We start from the raw sequence: 26,825 nt of genomic DNA on the forward strand, positions 1-26,825 counted from the left end.
CATTTTTCTTCTTCGCTTTCAGACAGTGAAGAGACCCCGTAATGTTGTCGTCCGATCTGTAAATCATCCCCCATCGCTTGTGGGAGAGAACCAGGACAACCCTTCCTCCAAGCATTACTGTGATATAGACCGTGACAATGGCTGGAACCAAGACAACATCCGGGACCTTACCCTGGTCAACAGAGAACACCATGACCATGATAATAGAGGAAGACAGAGTTATTGTCCGTGGGGTAGGAGCCGTGGGAGGAGCTGTAAGAGAGGTTTATCCATCCTGGAAACTCACACAAAGGAGGAGGCTTGCAAACATGTTACAGAATCCACTTCCGATGGCCAAAGATCCCAGAGGAGGACACGGAGTGGAGATAATGAGATTGCAGGTGAAACTCACCACTCAGCATGCAGGTTTGAACAGGGAAGAGGAGCAGGAAGAAAGTATATATCGAGAGCCAGAAGTAGAGACACCATCAAAGAGCGCTCTCTGTCCCATGAATCCCGAAGAGAAAACAAAGAACTTGAGCCGCTGGAGCACCCTGTAAATGTCCTGCTGGTGAAGAACACACCATATGAAGGTAGGAAGGTAATTTTGACTGGCTGAATGACTTGTATTTTTGCTGTAATTTGGGGCCTGTCGGCAAGGAGTTTAAGTCTTAATTAGGAATTGGGTACTTGGGTATTGGATATCTATTTGTGAGTTGATCTCACTATTTCTATTCATATAGAAAATGGAAATGGGATGAATTATACTAAGTCAATTAAACTACATACATGGAGGTACCAATTGCCATTAGAGAGAAAAATATCTGCATCTGTCATTACATTTTTTATTTTGAAAGTGAGGGGAGGCTCTCTAAAATTCTTCACCAATCCTTCTCCACATCTTTTTCTCAGTGATCAATCTGGATGTCTATTATATTCAAAAAAGTATGAAGCTTTTGGAAAGCTTATACTGTAAATACACTGATCAGCCACAACATTAAAACCACCGCTAATAAACACTAATATTGTGTAGCTCCCCATCGTGCTGCCAAAACAGCTCTGACCCATCGAGGCATGGACTCCACAAGACCTCTAAAGGTATCCTGTAGTAGCTGGCACCAAGACGTTAACAGTAGATCCTTTAAGTCCTGAAAGTTGCAAGGTGGGGCCCCCATGGATCTGGCTTGTTATTCCAGCACATCCCACAGAGGCTCGATCGGAACAGAACCTAACCCTGGCCATCCACATATTGTAGAAGAAAACATGATTCATCATACCAGGCAACCTTTTTCCATTGCTCCATGGTCCAGCTCTGACACTCACGTGCTGTTGGAGAATTATCACTGCATGATCGGAGAGGTCAATCTACCCGCGACAGGAAAGGAGAGTATTAAAGACATTTATTTTGTACAATACAGAGAAAGATACAGACATGATTTAAAACAGTGATCAGTCTAGTTTTACAGAAGAAAAAGCTTATAAAAAAAAGGTTGGCCCATTGTGTGACTAGCCATGTGATTCGCTGTTGCTTTCAGTAACAACTGAGAAAGGTTTTAACAAACAAAAACATTGAACACCATCGGCCGGGAAAGCATACATTGAGTGTTTAGACAAATGGTTATTTCACAAGCTAGAAAAACAGAGATAACACCTAAAACAGTTGTGTACCGGAATGTAAGATCTCCTGATAAAGGGAGTCGGGAGTAGTCACCAAACAAAACATATGCCCCTTTGCATTTGCACATAGCTTGGTTGTAAAGCAATATCTTTTATGAGCATAAATCATCTGCATTTTCCTTCACACACTCCATCATTTTGTTCCTGCTGGAACAATACCTCAATTAAATTGCAATAATGCTATAATTTCATATAATTGAGGCAAAGGGATCAGAAAATGACATATCAATTGAATGCAATACAATTAAACTAGAGGTAGAGATATTCCAAGAATTACATCTCGTTGAAATATACTTGGAAGCACACATCTTATAAAAACTCATAGCCAAAAATATAAAAGATAAAAATAAAAAAAACATCCTAGACAGAATCCCAGGGCAGCTCAATGGACAAAAACTCTCTTCCCACATTTAACTAGAGAAGAGTATAAGACCTTTAAGGGTTTACCTATACTATATCATGACGCACTGGAAAAAACCCAAGTCGCATTGAGGGAAAAAAATAATCCTGTGTGAAGCCATTCTACAATTCTAACTAGAAAACCATGAAAAAAATCATGAATCAGATTATGGAATAAATGAACATGGAGAAATTCCACAAAAACATAATGCTATGCAGATTAAGCAATAGTGATCACTTAATAATGACAAAAACAAATGTCATTGTGTGAACATAATGATTAACACATCCTATGAGTAAGGATAAACATAACTAGACAACCATCTTCACATCTCAACATCTCAATGTCTCAACATTTCCGTCATCATCATAAGGTGGTTTCCAGTCATCTAGTGGAGTCAACATTTAACCATGGGTGCACTACATTAGTGACAAAATGTTCATTTCGCACTTGGGGCTCTTCTTCTGGATCTGGTAAAAGTGAGAGTGGGTTTAGGGGAGCGGCTGTTATTTAAGTCCCACTGTGGAACCGTTTTCCAATGTTAGGTGATCAACAGGACGATGGCGATAAGAAAGATGATCACACAGACATGACCATTCTTTTCCTGTTGATGGGGCGTCATCCTTTTCATGTACAGGTCTTTGCCACTGTACTGGCAAATGCTCTTTGTGGAGACACTCTATACCTGCACTTTACTCTGTTGGGATCGTGATCTCAGTTCACGTCCGATGATTCTCCGTCGTTGTCGTTTATCTGGTCCTCTAGAACAGGGGTGGCCAACCAGTCAGAGACTAAGAGCCACTTTTTTTACTGTGTTACTGCAAAGAGCCACATCATACACATGGGCACACATGAACATCACCCCATCCCTTCCTCACACACACACACACACACACACAGACCTCTGCTCAGCCAGATTTATTGTAAATGTCACACACCAACATGATAATGACAGAAATTGACTCCTAGCCCCCGCGACCCGACTAAGGATAATCGGTTGAAGATGGATGGATGGATGGAAGGAGTACTAAGACCACAGGCCAGTTATTTTCACCAATTAACATTGTGTGCACTGTCTCACACACACAAACTCTCAGTTCAAAAAGTACTGTTGTTTATTTATTCATAGAGGGGGGAATTGGACTTCGAGTTTAATGATAAGGATGTATTTTTTTCATGTTGGGTCAATTTATTCAATAGTGTCCCTTAAACCCTAACCTTTAAGAATCAGTTTTGGCTCTTGCCTACCATACACGATCTAATGCTTTGGCCATCCACATATACCTGGGACTAGGTGTTCCGGAGCCCCGGCCACATTTTTGAAAAAAAAAAAGTAAGTACTGTAAGTACTGAAAGTACTGCGTTTCCGCGGTATACCTCTCAGTTCAACCAAGTCCACAAACAAAAATATAATAATTAACAATAGCGTTTTTCTCTTACTATGCATGTTGCTTAGTGGGACTTCTGGCATTCCTTGTCTTGAACAATGCTCTTCAAATCTGGCTTGAATTCCGTTGTTGCCACTCGAAGCAATTCATTGACAGTATCTTAAGCGCAGCCCGTTTGACATTGGGGCATTTTTCCATTGGCACACTTTTCCAGAACTCAATGGTCCCTTCCCTTAAAGCAGCTTTCAGTCGGTCCTCCTCCTGCAGCTCGCGAGTCGCGACACACACACACACACACACACACACACACACACACACACACACACACACACACACACACACACACACACACACACACACACACACACATATACACACACACACACACACATATACACACACACACACACACACACACACACACACACACACACACCCCTCCAGCCTTCACAGTTCTCCATCGGAGATGTTCGATACGCAACGCAATTCACCGGCCGATCCATCTTATATGTTGACTACTAACCATGTCAATAGTGTTGAAAATAAACTTCCAAATCTTTTTGAATCTTATTTGGTGTTTTATTAGTCCTAATGCCGCGTTGACTTTGTATGGAGGCGCGCCGCCCCGGCGCTTTTGGTGTAAACGCGGCATTAGGACTAATAAAACAGGCGTTAATGGGACATGACTCCTGCTGCTGTTCGCTTTGAGTAAATGAGGAAGTGATCCGCGGTGGAAAACGAGTGATATATCATAGCGATTTTATAATCACAATAGGGAATGAATGGCTGCGCTTTTTTTTTTCTGAGTTTTTGACGCTTGTCATCTGAAAGAGCCGCATGAAACCAGCCAAAGAGCCGCATGAGGCTCGCGAGCCGCGGGTTGGCTAGGCCTGCTCTAGAAGGTTGCAGACATTCTTGCAATGAAACGCGTGTACCCACGTTGGCCGTTCTGCCACCTTAACAGCTGCTGCAGTGGTGAGGAGGATCTGGAACGGTCCCAGGAATCTTGCAGAGTTCCAGCTTTTCCTCCAGAAGTCAGGAATCACCACCCAGTCACCTGGTCGGATGTCGTGTAGTGGTCCTTCAAGTTGGATGGGTAGGGTTGCTTTAACCTGTACACATAGACTGAAACACTTGGGAGACACATATTATGGCAAAATTTTTTGGTCTGTGTCCACTATTGTAAAAGTGGGGTATGTGGAATAATTCTGTGATTCCCAAACAGTATTCTTGAATAGCCGACTACAGTCTCAGTAACAAAATAAATGCATGCACCCTAGTGTAACAACATAATAATATTATCACAATGTCATGTCCTGTCTACACAATCCATTAATTTAGTAAAATCTAAAAGTGATCGATACCAAACAATATTTTAACCATAACAGGGAGTCAGCTTGATAAGTCCATTATGAAGTGTTTGAAAGGAGCACTTTGAATAGAATGCAGAAAACTGGCGGTAGAAACGCCTCTTCCTGCATTGTTCTGAGCACAATCATAATGTTTAATTCATTCTCTAACTATCCCTCTGTTTTGACAAATGGTACTTACCATGTCAAACAAGCAAAGCAATGACTCCCCCTGCGGATCATACAGTACCAAGTGGCTCTGCCACTTCAAACTTTGGCTTGTCACAACAATAGTTCAGTTCAGAATGCCTGTGAGTAGAGGAAAAAAACAAGGTAAGTGAGGAATCCTGTGTCCTCATCTGTGGAGGGAACAACCATTATTAGACAAGAGCACTATCATGTATGGCGGCTTTGTTGACTGCATTGGCTCCAACATTTCCTAAAGCGATGGGGTCAAGTACATTAATGTAAATAACACAAATAGGAAGATCACAGTGGGAGGGTTATGATATCAAAACATTAAACAGATGATCTGTATATCTCATTTATCAGCTACACCGCACCGTATCTCATTGGCCTGTACACATTCATGGAATCAAAATAAAACAAAAGAAATTTTACAACAGATAGAAACACAAACACAACCGGTTGTAGAAAATAGGCAGACACAGTTTTATACAAAATAAAACAAATGATGGACAGACAGACAAATGAAAACCCTCCTAATAGTTGTACTCATGAGTCTAAATTATTGCGGTTGAACTTTATAACAGCTCCAGTAGCAAGATCTGGGCGGGGCGAAGCCACAACGGCTATTGCTGCCAAACAGTTATGTGAATCTCCATAAGAGGGGTGAAGAGAAGTTGGAGACTGAGCGGTGTACCACCTCAGAGTGACATAAGCAAAGTGAAAGTTGCACATGTTAATGATGGAGAGGTGTTGCCGGAGAAAAATGACTGATTTGCTCCGTGGCAAGAAAAAGGCTACAGCATCTAATCCACCCAATAACCCGGCACCAAGTTTCAGAGCATAGTATGCCACAAGTTGTATTTAATCTCCATAAGTTTGCAACAACACAGCTTAAACACAGCCCATGAAGGCCAGGCCAGGGTGCGACCTTGAGGAAAAAAAAATAAAAATAAAATAAATGTCATGATAAATAGTTAATGTTATTTTTTGTTTTTAAATTGTCCTTTTGTGGTAAGTGGAGGCCAAACACTTCATGTTCGTTGGTGGAGAGGAGGAGCAGCAGAAGTCAACACTTGCATTTCATTTTGCATAACAGAACTTTTTTCGTTGTTTAGAAAATGTCCCAAGTTAATCAGCCTAAAGTTAGCCAAACTGGATATCCATACACAAGGTCTTCACAGACCATCTAGGCAATGCAGGAGTAGAGTGTCTCGAAGTGTCTTTAAGTTATAACACAGTAATCATGAACTCAACTTCTGAACATTGCTTCAACAACAAGGTAAATTTAGGACAATGTCACATTTAGATAAGAACAAATCAAAACGATTCTGGTTCTATAGGGCACTCTATAATATCTGGCAATTATTTAACAATGGAGCTCAATATGAGGTATAGAGCTAAATTCAATAAAGTTCTTGCCATGTATATGCTTGCACGCATTTTATCTCACAATAATTCTAATTGAGCCTATTAAATAATCGTATTTGCAAATCAGTTAAATACAAATAGCAATAATATCAATAATTTTCGAGGACCTTTGAATGCTGGACATGTTATGGCTTACTCAAGAGCAATTCTCTTTGATCAATTCTGTTGTCAATCCTTCAGGGCTTTCCAGTCAGAAGCAGTCACATTTACACTGGTGAAAAGTCAAACTGCAGCCCAGTGGATTCCTGTTTCAAATGCTTAAAAGCTGCGGAAATAAAATACTGATAGACATGTTGGTTAATATCCATCAATACACAATTACAACATAATTGATATTTCGATATTTTCAAATTCAAACTTTAAAATTTGGCGTGCCGAAATGAAAAGCCATTGAAACAGCCAACATTTTTCACATTTATTTTAGTGTTTCAATTGTTCGTAAGCAAACGTGCACATTCCATTACCTCTCCTGTGTACAAAGCAAAACAATTATTCCTCTTTGTTAACCTACTTGCAACGTTTTATACTGTATTTGAACAGCTACCTTATTCAATGTCAAGTCGAGATCACTTCTAGAGTAAAATAAAAAAACTGAAATAATGCTGTTCAATTATACTTAAACAATTACCAGCCTTACCGAATTAAGTGACTGGTAAGAATTAGAATTTAGAATAGGATTGAATAGAATCTATTCAAAACTTACTAAAACTGGTTAGAAAGTAAGCTGCATTTCACTTAGTTATTAATTTATTTTATTTTATCCGGTTTTTTTTTTTAACCTTTGCTGTCAGCATGCTGCGCATACAACACAGAGTATTTGTATGCCATTGCATCTAGGACAGAGTTAGTCTGCAAGTGGAGTTCAAGTTCTCAACCTGCAATGCAACTCTGTATTAATTCTTAAATAATCAAGAACTGCTGCAATAACTCTGTCCTGTGAATGACCTGTAGAATAACAAGAGCACAGTTTTTGGTTATAGAGAACCACCACCAAACTCCCTCCTTGGAGAACTATTTATCATGTTTGGGTTTATAAACAACTGATCACTACTCCAAGAAGGGGAGAATCACCACGGTTGAGACAAATAAACATAGAAACAAACAACATTTACACAAAAACATAAACATTGGATGACAACAAAAACAAAAACAGAATTCGGTCCAGGAAAACTGGAACTACAACTGGTCACGTGGCCTCTTTCTGTCATAGTTATGGCAGTATGAGGGAGGAAAGGAGAGGAATGCAACCAGGAGGGTGCTGGGGTAGACTCGAAGCAGGTGTGGTGGTGTGTGCGTGTGTGATGGGACCGCCTGTAGGTGTTGGTGTGTGTTTGTGTGTGCGTGTGTAAGATGTCCACCAATGAGTGTACATGACTTATCCCCATTAGTACTGGTGTAGAGAGTACTGGTGCCTTCAAGGAGCGGAAAGGGCCCTGAAGCCCCCCAAACTCCGCAGCCTGGTAGACACCCTACGGCTGCAGGAAAGCCCCGAGTACCCTGCCCTGTGGCCACAGAAGACCCCCGTCTGCCGGAGAAGCCAGAGGGCTGTGGAGCAACCCCCACGCACAGCCCCAAGGAGCATTACCCAGTCCTGGGTTCGATTCCCACCTGGGTTGCTGTTGGCACCGTGCTCTGGCGGGTTATCTCCTAATTTAGGTCCTTTCTGTGTGGAGTTTGCATGTTTTCCCCCTGCTCACATGAGGTTTTCTCCCTGTAACATCAGTAAGGACCCCCACCAAAAACATGCACAACATCATAGTCTGATAAGTGATGGACATATGTAACCAGGTCCCCAGGCGCGTTGTTGTATGGTGCCCACTGCTCCTGCCTTTGGTCCTTTTAGAAGCTAGAAAAACAGACAAATCAACAGTTGTGACAGTTGTGTGCAGGAATGTAAGATCTCCTGATAAATGGCAGTAGGGAGGAGTCAACAAACAAAGCATATTCCCCTTAGCATTTAAATATAGCTTGGTTGTAAAGCAATATCTTTCATAAGCATTTATCATCTGCATTTTTCTCTCACAATGCCCATTGTAGGCGCTTTCGGTGGTGGACAGGAGTCAGCATTGGCACTCTGACTGGTCTGCGGCAACACAGGCCCATACACAGCAAGCTGCGATGTACTTTGTTCTGACACCTTTCTATGGCCAGCATTAACTTTTCAGCAATTTGTGCTAAAGTAGCTCTTCTGTGGGATCGGACTAGATGAGCTAGACTTCCCTCCCCATGTGCATCAATGAGCCCATGGACACCCACTCTGTCGCCGGTACCTCGATTGTCCTTCCTTGGACAACTTTTGGTAGGTACTAACCGCTGCAAACATGGAACACCCCACAAGACCTGCTGTTTTGGAGATGCTCTGACCCAGTAGTCTAGCCATCACAATTTGGCCCTTGATTTGGACTCAGATCCTTACGTTTGTCCATTTTTCATGCTTGCAACACATCAACTTCAAGACCTGACTGTTCACTTGTTGCCTTATATACCACTCCTTGACAGATGCCATTGGAACGAGATGAGTAATGTTATTCACTTTCACCTGTCACTGTTTTTTTAATGTTGTGGCTGATGGGTGTATAAAATTATAAAGTTTCCAAAAAAGCAACTTAAACAAAATTATATCCAATTTGTCCCACTGGTTTGGCAGAACAATCTAAGTTTAGAATCTTGAACTTTTATATTCAACGCTGGCTGAGACATTCAGCGAGATGGATGCAATTGAAAAAAAAATTATATTACATGCATTGACATTGTACAGCCCTTCTTTGTATTCTAACATCTATAAATATCCTCTTTCATTTCCCACAGTGAATTTTAGTGGCATCTTGTGTGTATTCTTTTGTGTAGAGTATGGCCTGCGTCTGGGCAGCCAGATCTTCATCAAGCAGATGACCGGCACGGGTCTGGCCGCCAAGGATGGTAATCTTCAGGAGGGAGACATCATCCTCAAGGTGCAAAGGCTTTTTGCTTCCACTGCGTTCATACATTCTAGTAGAGGCATCAAAACAGTTTTCATCATAATACTACCAGTCATCAGTCAAAGACACGTTTTTTGAAATGAATTAGGTATTTAGATGTTAGTTGACAATACAAAAAAAGGCGAAATAAGGATGGACAGTCACACTTACAATAATCAACACACATGCTGAATCCACATGAACATTTACATGGGATTCGATTTTTTTTCTGCATGGATAGATAGGATTGAGGTAGATATTGATTGTGGTGGGGCCGTTTCATTTTGACTGTTGTTCATTTAATTCAATATCTGTTGCATGTTGTTTGCATTATGCAGATCAATGGTACAGTGACTGAGAACCTGTCCCTAAATGATGCTGGGAAGCTGATAGAAAAGTCTCTGGGAAAACTTCAGCTTGTGGTCCAGCGAGACCACCGGCAGATGCTTGTTCGCATCCCACCCCTACTTGACTCTGAGTCAGAAAATGAAGGTGAGGAACTGAACAGGCGTTATTGACAAATGTGTACTCAAACAGTTCATGGTTCCAAAAAAATATGAATAAACATTATTGTAGTCATTGTGTGATTGGCTAAAATTGGCTTCAGCCAATTTTACTTCCTGCATTCCCCTCAAGGTAGCCACCTTACATAGCCTGTAGGTGTGTCTTGGGTCATTGTCCCGTTGAAAAACAAATTATGATCTTACTAACCACAAACAAGATTGGACAGCGTATTGCTGGACAATACTGTGGTAGCCATACATTTATCCTCTACTTTTAACCAATCCTATACCGAGGAGCAGTGGGCAGCTGCAGTGCCGCACCTCTTTCGCCAGTGCCTTGGTTAGGGGCACCAACAGTAATATTACATACATGTCTTTTGATAGTGAGAGGAAACCGGACCACCTGGAGGATAACCCACACAAACACTGGGAGGCAACAGTGCTAACCACTGAGCCACCATGCCGCGAAATTAATTGCAGACAGTGTCAGCAGTAAAGTACCCCAACACCATCACACCTCTTCTTCCTCCATGCTTCACGCTGAAAACCACATATGCAGAGATCATGCATTCACCTTCTCTGCGTCCCACAAAGACACAGTGGTTGGAACCAAAAATCTCACATTTCGACTCATCAGACCAACAGACAGATTTCCACCAGTCTAATGTCCATTGCTCGTGTTTCTTGGCCCAAGCAATTCTCTTCTTATTATTGGCCTCCTAAGTGGTTGGTAGTGGTTTCTTTGCAGCACTTCTATAGCTTTCTTTCTCTCTTCTGCCCCCGTGATAAGTGAAATATGACTCCAGAGGCTGTGTGACTCTGCTGTGCGCGCATGAAGCCACTTTCACTTAGGTAATGTCTGACTAAGCATTGATAACATGCTTAGTAATTTACAAATTTGATTTTTTTTTTATTTGATGATTTTTATTTGATGTCCCTCAATACATGATTTGTTCCGATATGTTCTGTTTCTCCCATAAAACAGCACAGTTCTACGTAATGTAAGAGGTTAAGTGTCTTTTAGGTAAAAGCTGCAATGTCTAAACATTACCATTAAATTAACTCAGCTGACAGAACTGGCAAGCCGACAGCGCCAGAACATTTAGTTTCACAGGCGGCGCATAGCTGATAATCACTGTGTCCAGCAAATGGATAACCAATCAATCAAACATGCAGAGCCAAAAATGACTCTGCATGTAGCTGCATTTGAAACAACATAATGACTCAAGAGGAGGTGAAAGCTGTATGTTCCTAATTTCATGGAAACTAGGCTTGTTGTTTCTCTCTGCAGCCTTTTATTGAGCTGTATCAGTTTCAGGGCCATTCCAGACACGCCAATGACTATGCTATGATTTGTTAAATCATAGAAGCAAAGTATGTAATTTTTTTGTTTTATTAAGTGATGGTTACTTATTTGGTTTAAAAGGCATTTTTATTCATATGCATTTTACTTGTACATAGGCTTCACCAATTTGCCATCTAAAGTCTCGGCGTCATGGAATCTACACGACCTCCCAGCAGTTGCACCGATGTGTTAGTCCATGTACAGTATGCACGCAGAATGTATGACCCTGTCACGCACTGGAGTTGCAGATTATAGAAATGGATGGATGGAACATTGGCTATATCATTTAATTTCAAATTTTCTCCTTAATTTTTTAGGTTCCTAATAATTTAACCATAATTAAACCGTAATGCTGATTTTTATGAATACAGAATTGTATGATAAAAACTTTGGGTAAGAGAGTTGAATGAATTGTTAAACTATCAAATTAATAAAATGTTAATGTACCTTACCTACCATAGCATATTAATATAATCTGTTTGTCATCTGTTTGTCAGTCCAGTTGTTGTTTTTTCCCAGCAGCATTTTAGTTTCAAATCATTTCAGACCTTAACCGGTATTCATTATATTCTCCCCCATTCCCTCTGTCTCTCTATATTACTATTAATTTGTACACCTGTATGTTAAGAATCAAGGTGCATTTCCTTTGTAACCTAACCTCTCTCTGTCCCAACCAGATTATTTGTACCTGTCATTGGGGGCTGCAAAGTACCAGCACCTCTGTTTTATTAAAAAAACCTGTCTGGTAGGGAAACATCAGATGGCACTGTGATTTGCCCGTGTCCCTCTTAGCATATTGAGTCATTTCCCCTTTGAAGAATAATAAATTATTTTCTTTCTTATTTTCAGAGGGTTTTTCCAAAGCTGTGCTTCCAAAGACAACCACAAAAATATTATCTCAAGACCTCCACCTCCCTTTTTCCACATTTGATTATATGACAATAACATGTTTTTAACACAGAACACAGCCGTCTGTGTCTGTAGTGCCTCCTTTGTTTGCATCTAGACATGGTAAGCAAAGCTGTCTGTGCAGGCACAGCAAAATAAGGCATCTCAACAGCAGGTGGTACCTATCTCTTCCAATCAACTAATCAATGCTTCCTTCCATTTCCGCTTAAGGTAATGATTATTAGCACCTTGGTTAATATCAAATTAACTTCTATTGATCAGTCATCAATGAGGGATCTGATCAGAACAAAGGAAAATGTTTAACTCTCTTAAACTTGCCAAGTCATGTAATTTCACAAGATCGAGCTATAACTTGCAAAATTCCTCTCAATGGAAACATACATAAACATTTGAGACAAAATGTAATCACTGTTTGAAAATTGACTATGGTGGTAGAGGTTGTCAGAGATCACCCTTAAAACGTCTATCTTTTTCTGGCTTGGGACCAATTGTGAGGTGTGCAGGCCTTTAGAGACAACCCATCACGTTGGCGCTGCTGCGGGTGGTGGTGATAGAGAATCTTAACAATGGCTTGTTTTAGTTTGTATGCTTTACTGGAAGTCAATTTAACTCAGAACCTTTCCCTCTCATTTGTCTGGCTATTTGTCAGATGTCTCAGAGATGGAGTCATGCCGAGCCTACTCTCCACCGGATGATAGGCGATTGCAGGCTCCCTCGGATCTGTCCTCCCATTCTTCTAATGAAAAAAATGAGTCCAGGTAAGATAAATGAATGGATGAATAAACAATGAATTATGTACTTTAATATCAAAATCAAATGCAACAGCAAACTTCAAACTAATGTATCTTCTTTGTCTGACAGGGAAGCTCCCATAAGAGTTGCCAAGCTAACTGCTAACACGTCCTCCTTTAAAGTGCCAGCTGACTCTCGACTGTCGTCAGATCTAGAAGCAAAGGCCTCACACATGGAGAAGCATCAAGGTGCTCTGCTAGCTCACTGTGGCACACATCATCTCAGTATGTAGGATGCCCCTGAGCATTGCTTTCTGTAGGGGTATTTACACTGCATAAAGAACAAATATCCGAACTTCCTCTTTATCCTTAAATTTACCTCTTTAATTTATTTAAGTAAACTGTTACACAGAAAGATTACACAGAGCTTTTTTGCTTGTTCACATCTGACAATGCGCATGGATCTGAAATACAAAAGACGTTGAAATTGAAGCTCAATATAATCTGATCACATGTATGTTGTATGTTTGATCATTAACTGTCTTTCTTACAGCTACTCTCAAAATGGCCCCCAAAATTTTTCTCGGGCCTAGCCCTGAAGAGGGGGAAATCTATGGGTGAGTGAAGCCCTTTGGGACTGCAAATGTAGCTAGGGCCACATTACGTGATTTGCAAGGCCGATTTGAGTCAGAGTAGTCTGGGGTAGTCGCGCTGAAGAATGGTGGAGTGTGAGTGTGAGTGGAGGAGCGACATGTTGAGTTGTGGCAGACTCATGAGTGTCTAATAAGTATATAATGTCACTGCTGCAAGTTTGCTGCTCAAACAACAATGGTGGCAAGCTATATGGAATCCACGTTTGTTTTGGCGTCAAAAAGATTTTTCCTCTCGCAGGAAGATATTCAGCATTTTTGGGAGTGCTGGAGTACCTCCGTCTGTTCTCCATCTTGAGATTTGTGTTCCTCAAAGACAGCACTTATGTGTGAGTGCAGAAGCCACTGAAGATCTGCAAATACAGTCGTTAAATATGCCCTGCTTAATGTTTTCATTGCCATTCACAATTGAAAATGATTACAGTTAGAAAGTGATTACAGTGAAGAGAGATCACTGATGCTGTGATTCTGCGAGAACACGGAAGTGAGTACAGATCCAACATGATGGCGCTGCTGTCGCTTAAAAGATTTGGGCCGAAATGTGTGATTTATCATGGTCAAAATGATTCAGGTCAAGATTATCGTAGTCAAAAATATTCAAGCCGAGGCCTGGGAATTATTGCTGTCGAAAGGATTCACAGCTGAGCCCTGTGTAGGAGAGATCCTGCACCTCGGGCTGGTTAAAAATACTCGGGGTTTGAAAGAACTGGGTCGTGGCTAGGCGCTCTTATCTTACTCCGACCTTCAAACTTTCTTCCTTTTTTCTCATATCTTTATAGTCATGGCGAGGCGTTTGCTCGTTTACATATCTCGCATATCTATCTTACATGACCTCAGGAGATAGTGCCCTCTATTGGTCATACATGGCTCCATCTGGTGGTTTACAGAATGTACTACTTTACAAAGGTATTTTTAAGGGATAGTTTTATATTAAATTTGGTATTAAATCTGGTTGTTCTTGCATTGATTTTAACATAACATATTATGGGTTTTCATGTGGGGCGACTAAATTTAACAATAACAGGATAGTAATTAAACCACAACATTCCCCCTTTTCTACCGTCACATTCTAATGAAAATAATGAGGATTAATAAAGGATTGTAAGTAGTTATGGTAACAATGAACATGCAGGATATAATGTATGCAAACACACAGTACATAAATGTGCCTGTAAGTGAGCATATAATCAAACTACTGCATGTAAACATACAAAACTGATTTAAAATGTAACCAACGTAGTGAGTATAAAATTTAATAAAACAAAAAGCGTGGTGAGTGTGAGAAAGCAACAAAGGCATAGCTGCCACCGTGATGGGATGAGCGAAGAACGGGTCTACTGTGGGTACTGGGGACTCCTTCTCTGCTGTGGGTTCTGAGGCCTCCTGTGGGGTGTTGTTTTGGAGGAGTGTTGTCAGAGGAGGAGCTGGGTGAGCTGGATGAGGAGTCGCAGTAGTCCGGTGTAGTGGAGGTGCAGGGGCAACTCCAATCGACGTGGTCGGTGACAGTGTGGGAGGAGGCGTTGTGGGTTAAAGTTGAAGAGACGGAAGGAGTTGGTCATGTGTTGGATGCGGTGGTGTCCACGGCATGGTGGGGCGTCATGGCGAGGGCCGAGGTGGTGGGGCGTTCTGGGTACAGAGATGGCGTGGTTAGCGTTGGGAGTGCGTGGCTAGGCGTTGCAGCTGGGACCCCAGGAGGTGGACCTAAAAGGGTGGAGCCTGCGCTTTGGGCCATGGTTTGTAGGCCTATAGGAAAAGGGGCCTCGCCTGAGTGGAACCCTTTGGGTTTCTGAGGCCATTGGATAGTATTGGGAAAATATTGTTTCTGAGGCCACTGGTTATCGGTGGTTTAACTATGGTTCTGGGGCCACTGGTAAGCAGTGGGAAGAATTTGGTTCTGGGGCCACTGGTTAACAGTGGGAAGAATTTGGTTCTGGGGCAACTGGTTTTGCAGAGGGACATGCAGGGAAGGCACTTGCAGGGGATAAAGGGCCTGGCCCTGTGTCATGAAAGGCTGGTCAGGGGTACTATCAAAAAGCCCAAATGAATGGGTGTCAGCTGGCATGGGTTGAGTGTATGAGGCAGGATTAGAAGTAGGAACTGGTATCTGTGGTGCGGGACAGTGATTACAGGTGTCCTTCCAGTTGTAGCCGTCGGCCATGATTATCTCTCGAAATATAGCAGAATTAGTAGTGTCATGACCCTACAATTTGCCAGACTATGTGTTATTCCACAGACATGTATAAGGGTTCACACGGTTGGTTGGTAGCTCGGGGATGGTAGCTCAGGCGGTAGAGCTGGTCATCTAGTAATCTAAAGGTTGCTGGTTGGATCCCAGGCTCCTCCTGCTAGCATGTTGTAGTGTCCTTGAGCAAGACACTTAACCCCTAATTGCTCCTGATGGCTGCGTCCGTCGGTGTTTGAACAATTGTAAGTCGCTTTGGATAAAAGCGTCTGCTAAATTAAATGTAATGTAATGTAATGGTTGTTGTTGTGGATAAGAAAAGTGCAGGCAAACGGGTTTTGATCCAGCAGCTGTGGTATTCTGGAGTCTATATCCTGGACGTGGGCACCCGGGTAGCGCCGCGTTGGCACTACTGCGCTGGCACTGCCGCGCTGGCACTGCCGCGCTGGCACTGCCGCGCTGGCACTGCCGCGCTGGCACTGATTCGAGGCAGTTTGGCGGCCCCAGGAAAGGGAACCGTGTTGTTGTCGGCAGCCGGTGCTTGAACACGGCCCTTTGTCTGCCATTTACCCCGACCGCCCGACTTAGGCCAGGGAGCCGTCCGGCCGACAGCCGACTCGCCCCCCCCAGAGCGGGAGAGAAGGTCAACCACGACCATCTGCGCCACCGGCCTATGGACCACCCAAAAGTCAAAGGGCTGGAAAGCCAGGTACCACCGGGTGATCCGGGCGTTTGTGTCCTTCATGCGGTGGAGCCACTGCAGCGGGGCATGGTCTGAACCGAGGGTGAACGCTCGTCCCAGGAGGTTGTAGTGGAGGGAACCGACTGCCTACTTGATGGCTTAACACTCCTTCTCCACCGCACTGTACCTGGACTCCCGCTCTGAGAACTTGTGGCTGAGGTACAGCACCGGACGATCGGTCCCCTCCACCTCCTGGGACAAGACTGCGCCCGGCCTCTTTCGATGCGTCGGTCTGCAGACAGAAAGGGAGAGAAAAGTTAGGGTGAAACAGCACTGTCTTCCCACAGAGAGCTGACTTTACACTCACAAATGCCTGCTGGCCTCTGACCACTGGACCGGATCTGGAGCACCATTTCGAATTTAGTTGGTCAAAGGGGCTGATTAGCTCCGAAAGGTTGGGGAAAAACCTCTTATAGTAGCCGACCAGCCCCAAGAACTGCCTCACCTCCTTCTTGGTCTTGGGTCTTGGTTTGTTTGCAACCGCAGCAGTTTTATCAAGCTGGGGTAGCAGACCAGGCCTTGCTCCAAATGGTACCCCAGATACTGTACCTCCTGCCATCCCACGGCACACTTCTTTGGGCTGGTGGTGATCCCAGCCAGCCTCAGGGACTCAAATACAGCGCCCTTATGCTGCATATGCCGCTCCCAGGTGTCGCTCTGAATGATAAAGTCATCTAGGTAGGACCACGTACTGCGTCAGCATGTAGAATGTGCATGAGCCTCTTAAAGGTTGCTGGGCCACTGAACAACCCCAATGGAAGTTTGGGAAAGTGGTATAAGCCAAACGGCCTGGAGAACGTTGATTTTTCCTTGGACTCCTGAGACAAGGAAATCTGCCAGTAGACCTTGGTTAAATCCAGTGTCCAGTGAACCGGACTGACCCATCGGGCTTACCCACCAGCATGATGGGACTAGACCAGTCACTCGTGGACTCCTCTATTATCCCCATGTCCAGCATGGCCTCTAATTCTGCCTGCGTTTGTCTTCAGGCAGGCGATAAGGTCGAGAACACACCTTCACTCCCGGGGTCATCTCCACATGGTGGTGTATGAGTAACTTGAGGCCTGTCATGGAAAATAAAACATCAGAGAAGTGGCGCTGAAGTGCAGCTGCGTCCGCCCTCCTGGACGGAGAGAGATGGTCACTTAACATTTAACTTCCGGTTCCAGTGAGAGCTACCGGTTCCGGTTCAGGTGACATCTTTGCGTGTGCATTACTTCGTTGAATCGTTACCCAACTTTAATTGATTTTGGATTACAGATTTCGGATTGTTTGTTATATCTCTACTATTTCCTGGCTTTTACCGTCGCCTGAACTGTTTTTCAGATTTTGGAACATTGACTTTGGCTTGGCTAGCGCACGGCTAGCGCTTGGCTAATGCTAGTTAGCCTATTAGCTTAGTATATTGCTAACAATGCTGGCATCGAAGCCTACCTCCACGGATTGTGGGAACTGTTTCCGCCTGGTAGACAGACTCAGCGCTCTCGAGAAGTCGGTCTTTAAAGACATGCACAGCCTGCGTGAGCATGTGAAGAAGAAGGATGAACTGTTTGTGGATCTGACCTCCATCGCTAGCGCTCAGGCTATGCACATCCCCTGCTCCATGTCCTCCGCTGTGATCGGACCAGACTTAGACTCCACTCTCCCATGGCCCGGATCCATTCTCACTGCAGGTGAGTCGGATACATCTGACGCCCCACCGGCTATGATAGAGGAGCCACGGCCCAAGTCCCGAACTTGCTCCACCCCAAAACCTTAGTCCCTGGCGGCGAGCTGTAGCTGGTGTTGTGTGCGCTACTTGCATTGCTCTATGCCGGAGACTCTCCGGCTGGAGAACAGATTCCAAGCCCTGGAGCTCACAGTCGAAGTCAGGGATATGCAGGAATTCCTCCCTTTGAGGAGGGGCTCACAGTCCACCGTGGCATCGAGTTCACCAAGATGGTCTCTATCGCCACCAGCCTTGTCTCCACTGCCGCCAGACTATCCATCGCCCCGCGGCCAGTGACTTTGACCGCCAGCCTTCACCGCCTCCGGGAGGACGGTGCTCTCCTGGCTCGGCTGCTGCTGCTGTCCCTCGGGAATCTTCTGCTGCCGGACCTCCATCCATGCTCATGGTCGGCTCCTCCATGGTTCGACACATCACCCTGCCTGCGGCTAAAACCCTGTGCTACGTCCCTGTGCTACGTCCAGGATATAGACTCCAGAATCCCACAGCTGCCTGCCCGTTTGCCTACACTTTTCCTATCCACATCAGAACCAACGATCTCAGGAACAAACAATCGGAGACACTTAAAGAAGACTTTACGAAGCATATTGACAGTCTTCTACAGTCGGACTGCCGATTCATCGTCTCCTGCCCGCTGCCGTGTCCCAGCTTTGGAGACATAAAATTCTCACGTGTCCTTCAGCTACACACATGGCTCAAGGAATACTGCTGCTCCCTCAACATACTGTTTGTGGACAACTTTGGAACCTTCTTAAACTGTCCAAACGTCTTCAGACATGATGGAGTACATCTAAACTTTCACGGACCACGTCTCCCTCGCCTTGAACATGGAACTTATGCTGAAATCCTCTGTTCACTGCTGTTGTTTGGTGAGTCCGATGCACTCTACAGACATTAATGACTGTCACTCTGCTTTACAAATTCCTGTAATTATTAACCATAGACCAAAATCACATAACTTCCCTGTAACATACAGGAATCTAAACAATTTTCTACCGGTTCAGACTATCAGTTCCCCAAAAAGCCATGCACTCAAAACAATAAAAATGGCTTTATTAAACATCAGGTCACAAACTTATAAGTCATTTGTGACCCACCGCAGCAAAACCTGCCACCTCCTCGCATTTCTAAAATTGCCAGGAGCAGCCAAACAAGTTTAAAAAACCTTTCTTGAAGGAAAATTAGATTTTTCCAGATTCATGTCCTTATTCATGTTTTTTTTTATCTCTCAACGTACTTTCAAAACTGAGTTTGATTTATAAATAGTAGAAACATTTAAACTGTGGAGTTAAATATTCCTGTTAGATTACATGGGGAAACGCAGTTCACTTACCGAGAGGCTGAACAGGGGCTGAACAACGGCAGTCGATCGTTTCCTTTAAAGCGACTGTCCGAATGAAGGTCATTCATCCATATTCCATGTGATGTGAAGTCACAATGTGCGTTTTGATAGAGTTCAACCTTTTAATCATACTACTTTTACACACACTCGGAGACATCGTTGTGGAGGGGGTGTGTACTAACGTGTATCATCGAGTAAGAATTGCTGACGTCGCTGACGTCACTTCCGTAAACAAGACAAGGATCCGGTTTCACTTGTCTGTGAAAACTTTCCTTTCCCTGTGTTGTTATGGATTACGAGAAGTGGGTGGAGGACGTGTTAAATCATATCGCAGACCTTAATCTGACCAGTGCGATAGATCCAAGTCAGTGTGAGCAGCAGGTACTGGACCTCATTTTCCGCGATGATAGTCAGTTCCCCGATAGCAACGCGGAGAATGACGGTGACGCTGAATCTGATATTATCAACATAATCTGACAGCGGAGAACATTTCAAACAGCAGATTTCAACCTGAATGTGATGATGAAACAAAATATTTTCAATAACCACCGGAGGAGACCGACGATATGCCCATTGTTGTTACAACGGAAGAAGTTGATGACAAGTCTGTTGAGGTTGGTGATTTTCACATTTTCAGATTTCAGATTTCAGATTTTCCTAGACTCATAACTGATAGACTCTACATTTTGTTGTGTGGTCCGTACTTTTAAACTCCAAAATAATTCCAGTTTTATAAAAAATGGATATTCTTACTGTTAAATAAAATATTTTTTGAAACAAAAATAGTGGTGTGTTGTTTACGCTGTTCAATGCTGTTCATGATTGGTCCATTTAGCATTATGTTAAGTAGCCATGAGGCTTTGTTTGTCCGGCAACCCCATTTGCATTCTCGGAGCTACCTGAATGAAGCTAAGTGTGGGTAAAACTTTGAAGGTGATTATCTCAGAATCACAGTTTGCCAAACCCTTGTCAGTACCAAGTCATAGCTTTAAAAATTCTTGCTTGATTTGCACATGTGACACCTTGTTTGGAAGCTCTGATTCTCCACTTTCAAATGATGCGAAAAAAAAGTAAAAAGCCGCCAAATTACCCTAAAGTATGCGGTGGGTCACATTTTTAGTTAATGAGCTTATAAGTACCCATAACCTGGATTTCTCTCTCCTGACTGAGACCTGGCTGGACAGAAATTGCACAGTCGCTCTCATTGAGACAGCACACCCTAATTTTAAATTCATCCAAACTACTAGAGCTGATAAGAGAGGCGGTGGAATAGCTGCTGTCTTCTCTGATATCTATACCTGCAAGAAAAATCTCCTCTGAGAATTCACGTCTTTTGAACACCTTGCTATATCTATAAACTGCACTGCCCCGATTTTAATCAAATGTGGCTTTCTTGATGAATTCTCTGAGCTACTGTCCAAGGTATCCACTGATTATGATTGTGTAATTATCTCAGGTGATTTTAATATTCATGTTGACAATCAAATAGACCCAGATGCCTAACACTTCATTAGCCTATTGGAGGCATTTGACCTCACTCAGTATGTTTCTGGACTTAAAGGGGCATACCTTGGACTTGGTGATATCAAAAGGACTTGTACCCTGTGTCATGGATGTTGCTATTTTAGATCACTGTTGAATATTCTTTCACGTGTCTGCTCTTCCTGTACAACAGAGGGGTAACAATTAATAATAATACCATTGAAATCTTTAAGAGAATTGTAAATGAGTTACCACTGATCATGGCATCATCAACTGAGAATCCTGTCAACAACTTCAACTACAAAATACAAAATATAATTTATCATTGCACCTGTTAAACTAATAACATAGAAAAACCAAAATCCCCCTGGAGAAATGGAGTTCTTTGTAGGCAGCTTAAAAGAGAGTGTCGCCAGGCAGAACGAAAATGAAGAAAGACAAAACATCAGGTTCATCATGAAATTTACAAGAATAGACTCAATCAATACAATATAGAAATTAAACAGGCCAGAAAGTCTTTCTTTTCTAAAAGCATTAATGAAAATATCAACAATAGTAAAGTGCTCTTCTCCACTGTTGATTGACTTTACTAATCCACCATCTACAACCCCGTTAGAGATGCTCTCCACCGAAAAATGTGTGGAGTTTGCTACATTCTTCAGTAACAAAATTATAGCTATCAGACAGAATATTAGCGCCTCAACATCCAGAAATAAACCTACCCTCCAGTTCTCCAGTAATATGACTGCTGTCATGTCTCACTTCGTCCCCTTAGACAAAAAAAGACAATATTGTATTATTGTTGGTCAGCTCAGGTCCTCCGCCTGCTGCCTAGACCCTCTCCCTACCACATTTTAAAAACTGTTTTTAACTGCCTAGCACATGAGGTATTAGAAATTTTAAAACAGCTCTCTTCAATCATGTATATTTCCTGCAGCATTTAAAACAGCTGTCATTAAACCACTCCTGAAGAAGACCAAACACGATGCAACAGTTATAGCCAACTACAGGTCCATTTCCAACCTGCCATTCCTCAACAAAATACTTAAAAAACAGTTTGTAAAAAACAACTATCTAACCTCAAACAGCCTTTTAGACAGCTATCAATCTGGCTTTTGACCTCACCATAGCATTGAAACAGTACTTATTAAAGTCCTGAACGATCTGCACATAAGCACTGATGCTAAAAAACGATCTGTTCTTCTGCTCCCGGATCTCAGTGCTGCCTTTGACACTGTTGACCATTGGAATTTATTAGCAAGATTTTAAAAATGGGTCGGTCTATCTGGCCCGGTTCTAAACTACTTCAAAACCTACCTACAGGACAGGCAGTTCTTTGTGTCCATTGGAGATTTCGTGTCGGAAAAGTGGATATTATATGTGGAGTGCCCCAAGGTTTGATTCTGGGCCCATTATTGTTTAACCTGTATATGCTACCACTTGCACATATTGTAAAGAAATACAAAATAAATTACCATAATTATGCAGATGATTCACAAAATCTAGCCACTGGGGGTGCACAAGCCAGCGTTTCATCAGTGCCGGTCCCAAGCCCAAATGAATAGAGAGGGTTGCGTTAGAAAGGGCATCTGGCATAAAAACCATGCCAAATCAAACATGTGGACAACAAATCTGATTTCCATACCGGATCGGTCGAGGCCCGGGTTAACAACGACCGCCACTGGTGCCATTAGCCAACAGGGTACCAGTGGAAATTGTGCTACTGTCGGCCGAAGAAGAAGAAGAAGAAGAAGAAGAAGAAGAAGAAGAAGAAGAAGAAGAAGAAGAAGAGAGGGAAGGCGTGTCCAGAGACAGCAGGAGAGGAAGAAGGGTAGGAGAGTAGGAACTTTGAACGTTGGCACTATGAAGGGTAAAGAGAGAGAGCTGGCTGACATGGTGGAGAGAAGAAAGGTAGATGTACTATGTGTACAAGAGACCAGGTGGAAGGGGAGTAAGGCCAGGAGTATCGGAGCTGGGTACAAACTGTTCTACCATGGAGTGGATGGCAGGAGAAATGGGGTAGGGATAGTCTTGAAGGAAGAATATGTCAAGAGTGTTTTGGAGGAAACAAGAGTGTCGGACAGAGTGATGAGCATGAAGCTGGAAATTGGTAGGGTGATAAGGAATGTGGTCAGTGCATATGCCCCCCAAGTTGGGTGTGAGATGGACGAGAATGAAGAATTCTTTAGTGAGTTGGATGTAGTGGTGGAGAGCATCCCCAAAGGAGAGGGAGTGGTCATTGGAGCAGATCTAAATGGGCATGTAGGCGAAGGGATCAGAGACATAGGTGACAAGAAGGTGATGGGTAGGTATGGTGTCAAGGAGAGGAATGTTGAAGGACAGATGGTGGTGGATTTCACCAAAAGGATGGATTTGGCTGTTGTGAATACATATTTCAATTTAGGGAAGAGGTAAGTCAGGTAATAGCTGGGAATGAACGATTACCAGATGACTAGGAAACAACTGCAGGAGTGATGAGGGAGATGGCCAAGAAGGTACTTGGTGTATCATGCGGGAAGAGGAAGGAAGACAAGGACTCTTGGTGGTGGAATGAGGAAGTACAGGAGAGCATAGAGCAGAAGAGGTTAGCGAAGAAGAAATGGGATAGTCAGAGAGATGAAGAAAGTAGACAGGAGCACAAGCTGATGCGAATCAATTCATAATTTACAGATGTTAATTAAAGCCCCGCGACTGGATTGAGATAAGATGGTGCACGCTGTTGACTAAGTACAGACGAGGAGATTTCCGGTTCTGCTGAGAGCTACCACTTCCTTTTCTGGTGATGTCTTCGTGTGTGTGATTTGGATTAGGAATTTTGCATTTTTCCCACCGTGATATCCTCACTGTTTCCCAGCTTTGACCCTTGCCTGAACGGATTTTGGAAGGTGGACGTTGTCTTGGCTAGCGCTAGTTGTTGCTGCTGTTGTTGCTGCTGTTGTTGCTGCTGTTGTTGCTACTGGTTTTCTAATGTTGTTTCTGTTGTTTTTTCTTTTTATTATTATAAATTTTTTTTACCTGTGCTGTCAGCATGCTCGTCATACAACACTGAGTATTTGTATGCCATTGCATCTAGGAGAGAGTTACTCTGCAAGTGGAGTTCAAGTTCTCAACCTGCAATGCAACTCTTTATTAATTCTTAAATCATCAAGAACTGCTGCAATAACTCTGTCCTGTGGATGACCTGTAGAATGACAAGAGCGCAGTTTTTGGTTATAGAAAACCATCACAAACCCCCCTCTTTGGAGAACTATTTATCATGTTTGGGTCTATAAACAACTGATCACTACTCCAAGAAGGGGAGAATCACCACGGGTGAGACAAATAAACATAGAAACAAACAACATTTACACAATAACATAAACATTGGATGTATTGAAAAACAGTTAATTAGGTCCAGGAAAACTGGAACTACAACTGGTCACGTGGCCTCTTCCTGTCATAGTTATGGCAATAAATGAGGGAGGAATGGAGAGGAATGCAACCAGGAGGGTGCTGGTGCACTCGAAGCAAGTGTGGTGGTGTGTGTGTGTGTGATGGGCCCTCCTGTGTGTGTGTGTGTGTGTGTGTGTGTGTGTGTGTGTGTGTGTGTGTGTTTGTGTGTGCGTGTATGTGTGTGTAAGATGTCCACCGGTGAGTGTACATGACTTATCCATATTAGTACTGGTGTGGAAGGCCGGTTTTTAGGTCACGGTGCATTCAAGCAGCAGAAAGGGCCCCTGAGCCCCCCCAACTCCGCAGCCTTGTAGACACCCTACGGCTGCAGGAAAGCCCGACTACATAGGGCTGCGGAAGGCACCCGGCGGCGCTCTCCGCAGCCCCGCCAGGTCACAGCACATCCGAAGCCACCATGCGCAAGCCGTCAGGACTCCAGCCCAGCCAGGGGTCTCACCCAACCGCCCCCCCCCGGCCAACGACGCCCCCACACCGACCCGCCAGTGACCAGCCATCCTAGAAAACCCCAGTGCTTAATTTGTGCTGTTGGTAATTGCAGTTAAAATTGCGCGTAATTTTTTGTATTGTATACCATATACAAAATTGTTTGTATATTCTGGAAAAGGGATTTTTCAAGTGACCGATATGAGTGAGCAATCATTTGAGGTGGTTGTAGGATGTTGTTCGTCAATTTGATTTTAACTTTTAGAGACTGCTGTAATTGAAGGAATTGAAGGATGCCATGGCCACCGATATTAAACCTTTGGGTAAAAGTTGGGATGGATATAAGCAAATTGTTTTCAAAAATTTGCTCCAGATGAGTAATTCCTTGTGTTTTCAAAGACCTAAAGATTACTGGTCTGTTTTTAACCAGAAAATCTGGGTTTTGCCAGATTGGCGGGAATTTGTTTGGAGATAGACCGTGACCACTGAGTTTGAGGAATTTCCACCAGGCTGACTGAGTTGTTGCGATAAATTTGTTTTTAAAGCAATTATGTTTCCTTATTGATTCAGTAAGGAATGGGAGATCAGATAATGATAACACCTGACATTCAGTTTGTTCAATATCTCGCCATCCATGGGCCAATTGTTGCCCTGGTTGTAACCATTTAACTATAAATTGAAGATGGTTTGCTAGATAGTAGTATCTAAAGTTTGGGGCTGCTAGGCCTCCACAGTCTTTGTTTTTCTGTAGTGTTGCTTGTTTTCTTCTCGTTTTCTTGTATTTCCAATAAAATTGATTGACTATTGAGTCTAGAATATTAAACCAACCAGTTGGTTGCACTGGGGTCATTGGAAATACAAAGTTTATTTTTGGAAGTATATTCATTTTCACTGCTGCTATCCTACCAATTTGTGAGATAGGTAGGTTTTGTTACATCGAATGAGGTCTTCTTAATGGATTTGAGCAATGGAGTGAAGTTAACGGTTAACAAATCTAACAGATTGGTGGAGATATCAATACCAAGGTATCTAATATTGCCCGTTGTGATGGTTATGGGAAGTTTCTGGGATGTAGCATTGCAGTCCCCCCCACTGAGTGGTAGGACTGTGGTTTTAGTCCAATTTATTGAATAGTCTAAGATAGCTGAGAATTTAGATATAAGATTAAACACCTCCAGTAGTGATGATATTACGTTCCCTATGTAAAACAAGATATTGTCTGCATACAAACTGATTTTGTGAACAGAGTTTCCTGTTTGTATGCCTACGATATTACTGTTTTGATGGATGGCTGCTGTGAGGGGTTCAATAAAGATGGCGAATAGTCAAGGGGAGAGCCGACATCCTTGTCTTGTGCCGCGTTGTAGAGTGAAACGCTGTGAAGTGTAACCATTGGTGATGACAGAAGCAGATGGAGAGTTGTAGAGGATTTTGATCCATTGAATGAGGGACTCTACAATGCCAAATTTGTTGAGGATTGAAAATAGATATGTCCAATTAACTCTGTCAAATGATTTTTCAGCATCCAAAGAGTCAATAATAGTCTTAAAGTTGTTCCTTTTAGATATGCTGATAAGTCTGAATAAACAACACATCTTGCTGGATGAGTGTCTGCTTTTGACAAAGCCTGTTTGGTCTGGGTGAATTATAAATGGAATTACTTTTTCAATTCTGTTGGTTCATGTTTTACTTATAATATTAAGGTCGCAGTTAATAAGGCTTATGGGTCTGTAACTGGAGGTGAGGTTTGGGTCCTCATTGGGTTTGAGCAAAACTGAAATGAGAGCAGTATTCATGTGCGGAGGCATGGTGGAGGTTGACTTGACCTCTGTAACCATTCTGATGAATAATGGGGAGATATGTGGCCAGAAGTGTTATAAAATTCCACTGGGTAGCCATCTGATCCAGGTGATTTATTGTTGGGCATAGAGAAGAGAGCTTTCCAGAGTTCTTCAAGAGTAAGTGGTTGA

The 26,825-nt window shown here is 43.0% G+C and overlaps 1 protein-coding gene across 1 annotated transcript in view; it reads left to right on the plus strand.

The window, feature by feature from the left end:
• LOC307233126 (tight junction protein 2-like) overlaps positions 1–26,825 on the plus strand; it is a gene marked incomplete at both ends in the record, with an annotated part of 146,091 nt that overhangs the window by 60,609 nt on the left and 58,657 nt on the right. The window contains 7 exons of the mRNA XM_080004338.1: positions 23–228; positions 502–572; positions 9,258–9,361; positions 9,706–9,859; positions 12,774–12,882; positions 12,986–13,104; positions 13,409–13,472. Coding sequence (XP_079860464.1) covers positions 23–228; positions 502–572; positions 9,258–9,361; positions 9,706–9,859; positions 12,774–12,882; positions 12,986–13,104; positions 13,409–13,472 — 827 coding nt within the window. The remainder of the gene's footprint in view (positions 1–22; positions 229–501; positions 573–9,257; positions 9,362–9,705; positions 9,860–12,773; positions 12,883–12,985; positions 13,105–13,408; positions 13,473–26,825) is intronic.

This window comes from Zeus faber (assembly GCF_960531495.2).
Source record: "Zeus faber genome assembly, chromosome: 7".
NCBI lineage: Eukaryota > Metazoa > Chordata > Actinopteri > Zeiformes > Zeidae > Zeus > Zeus faber.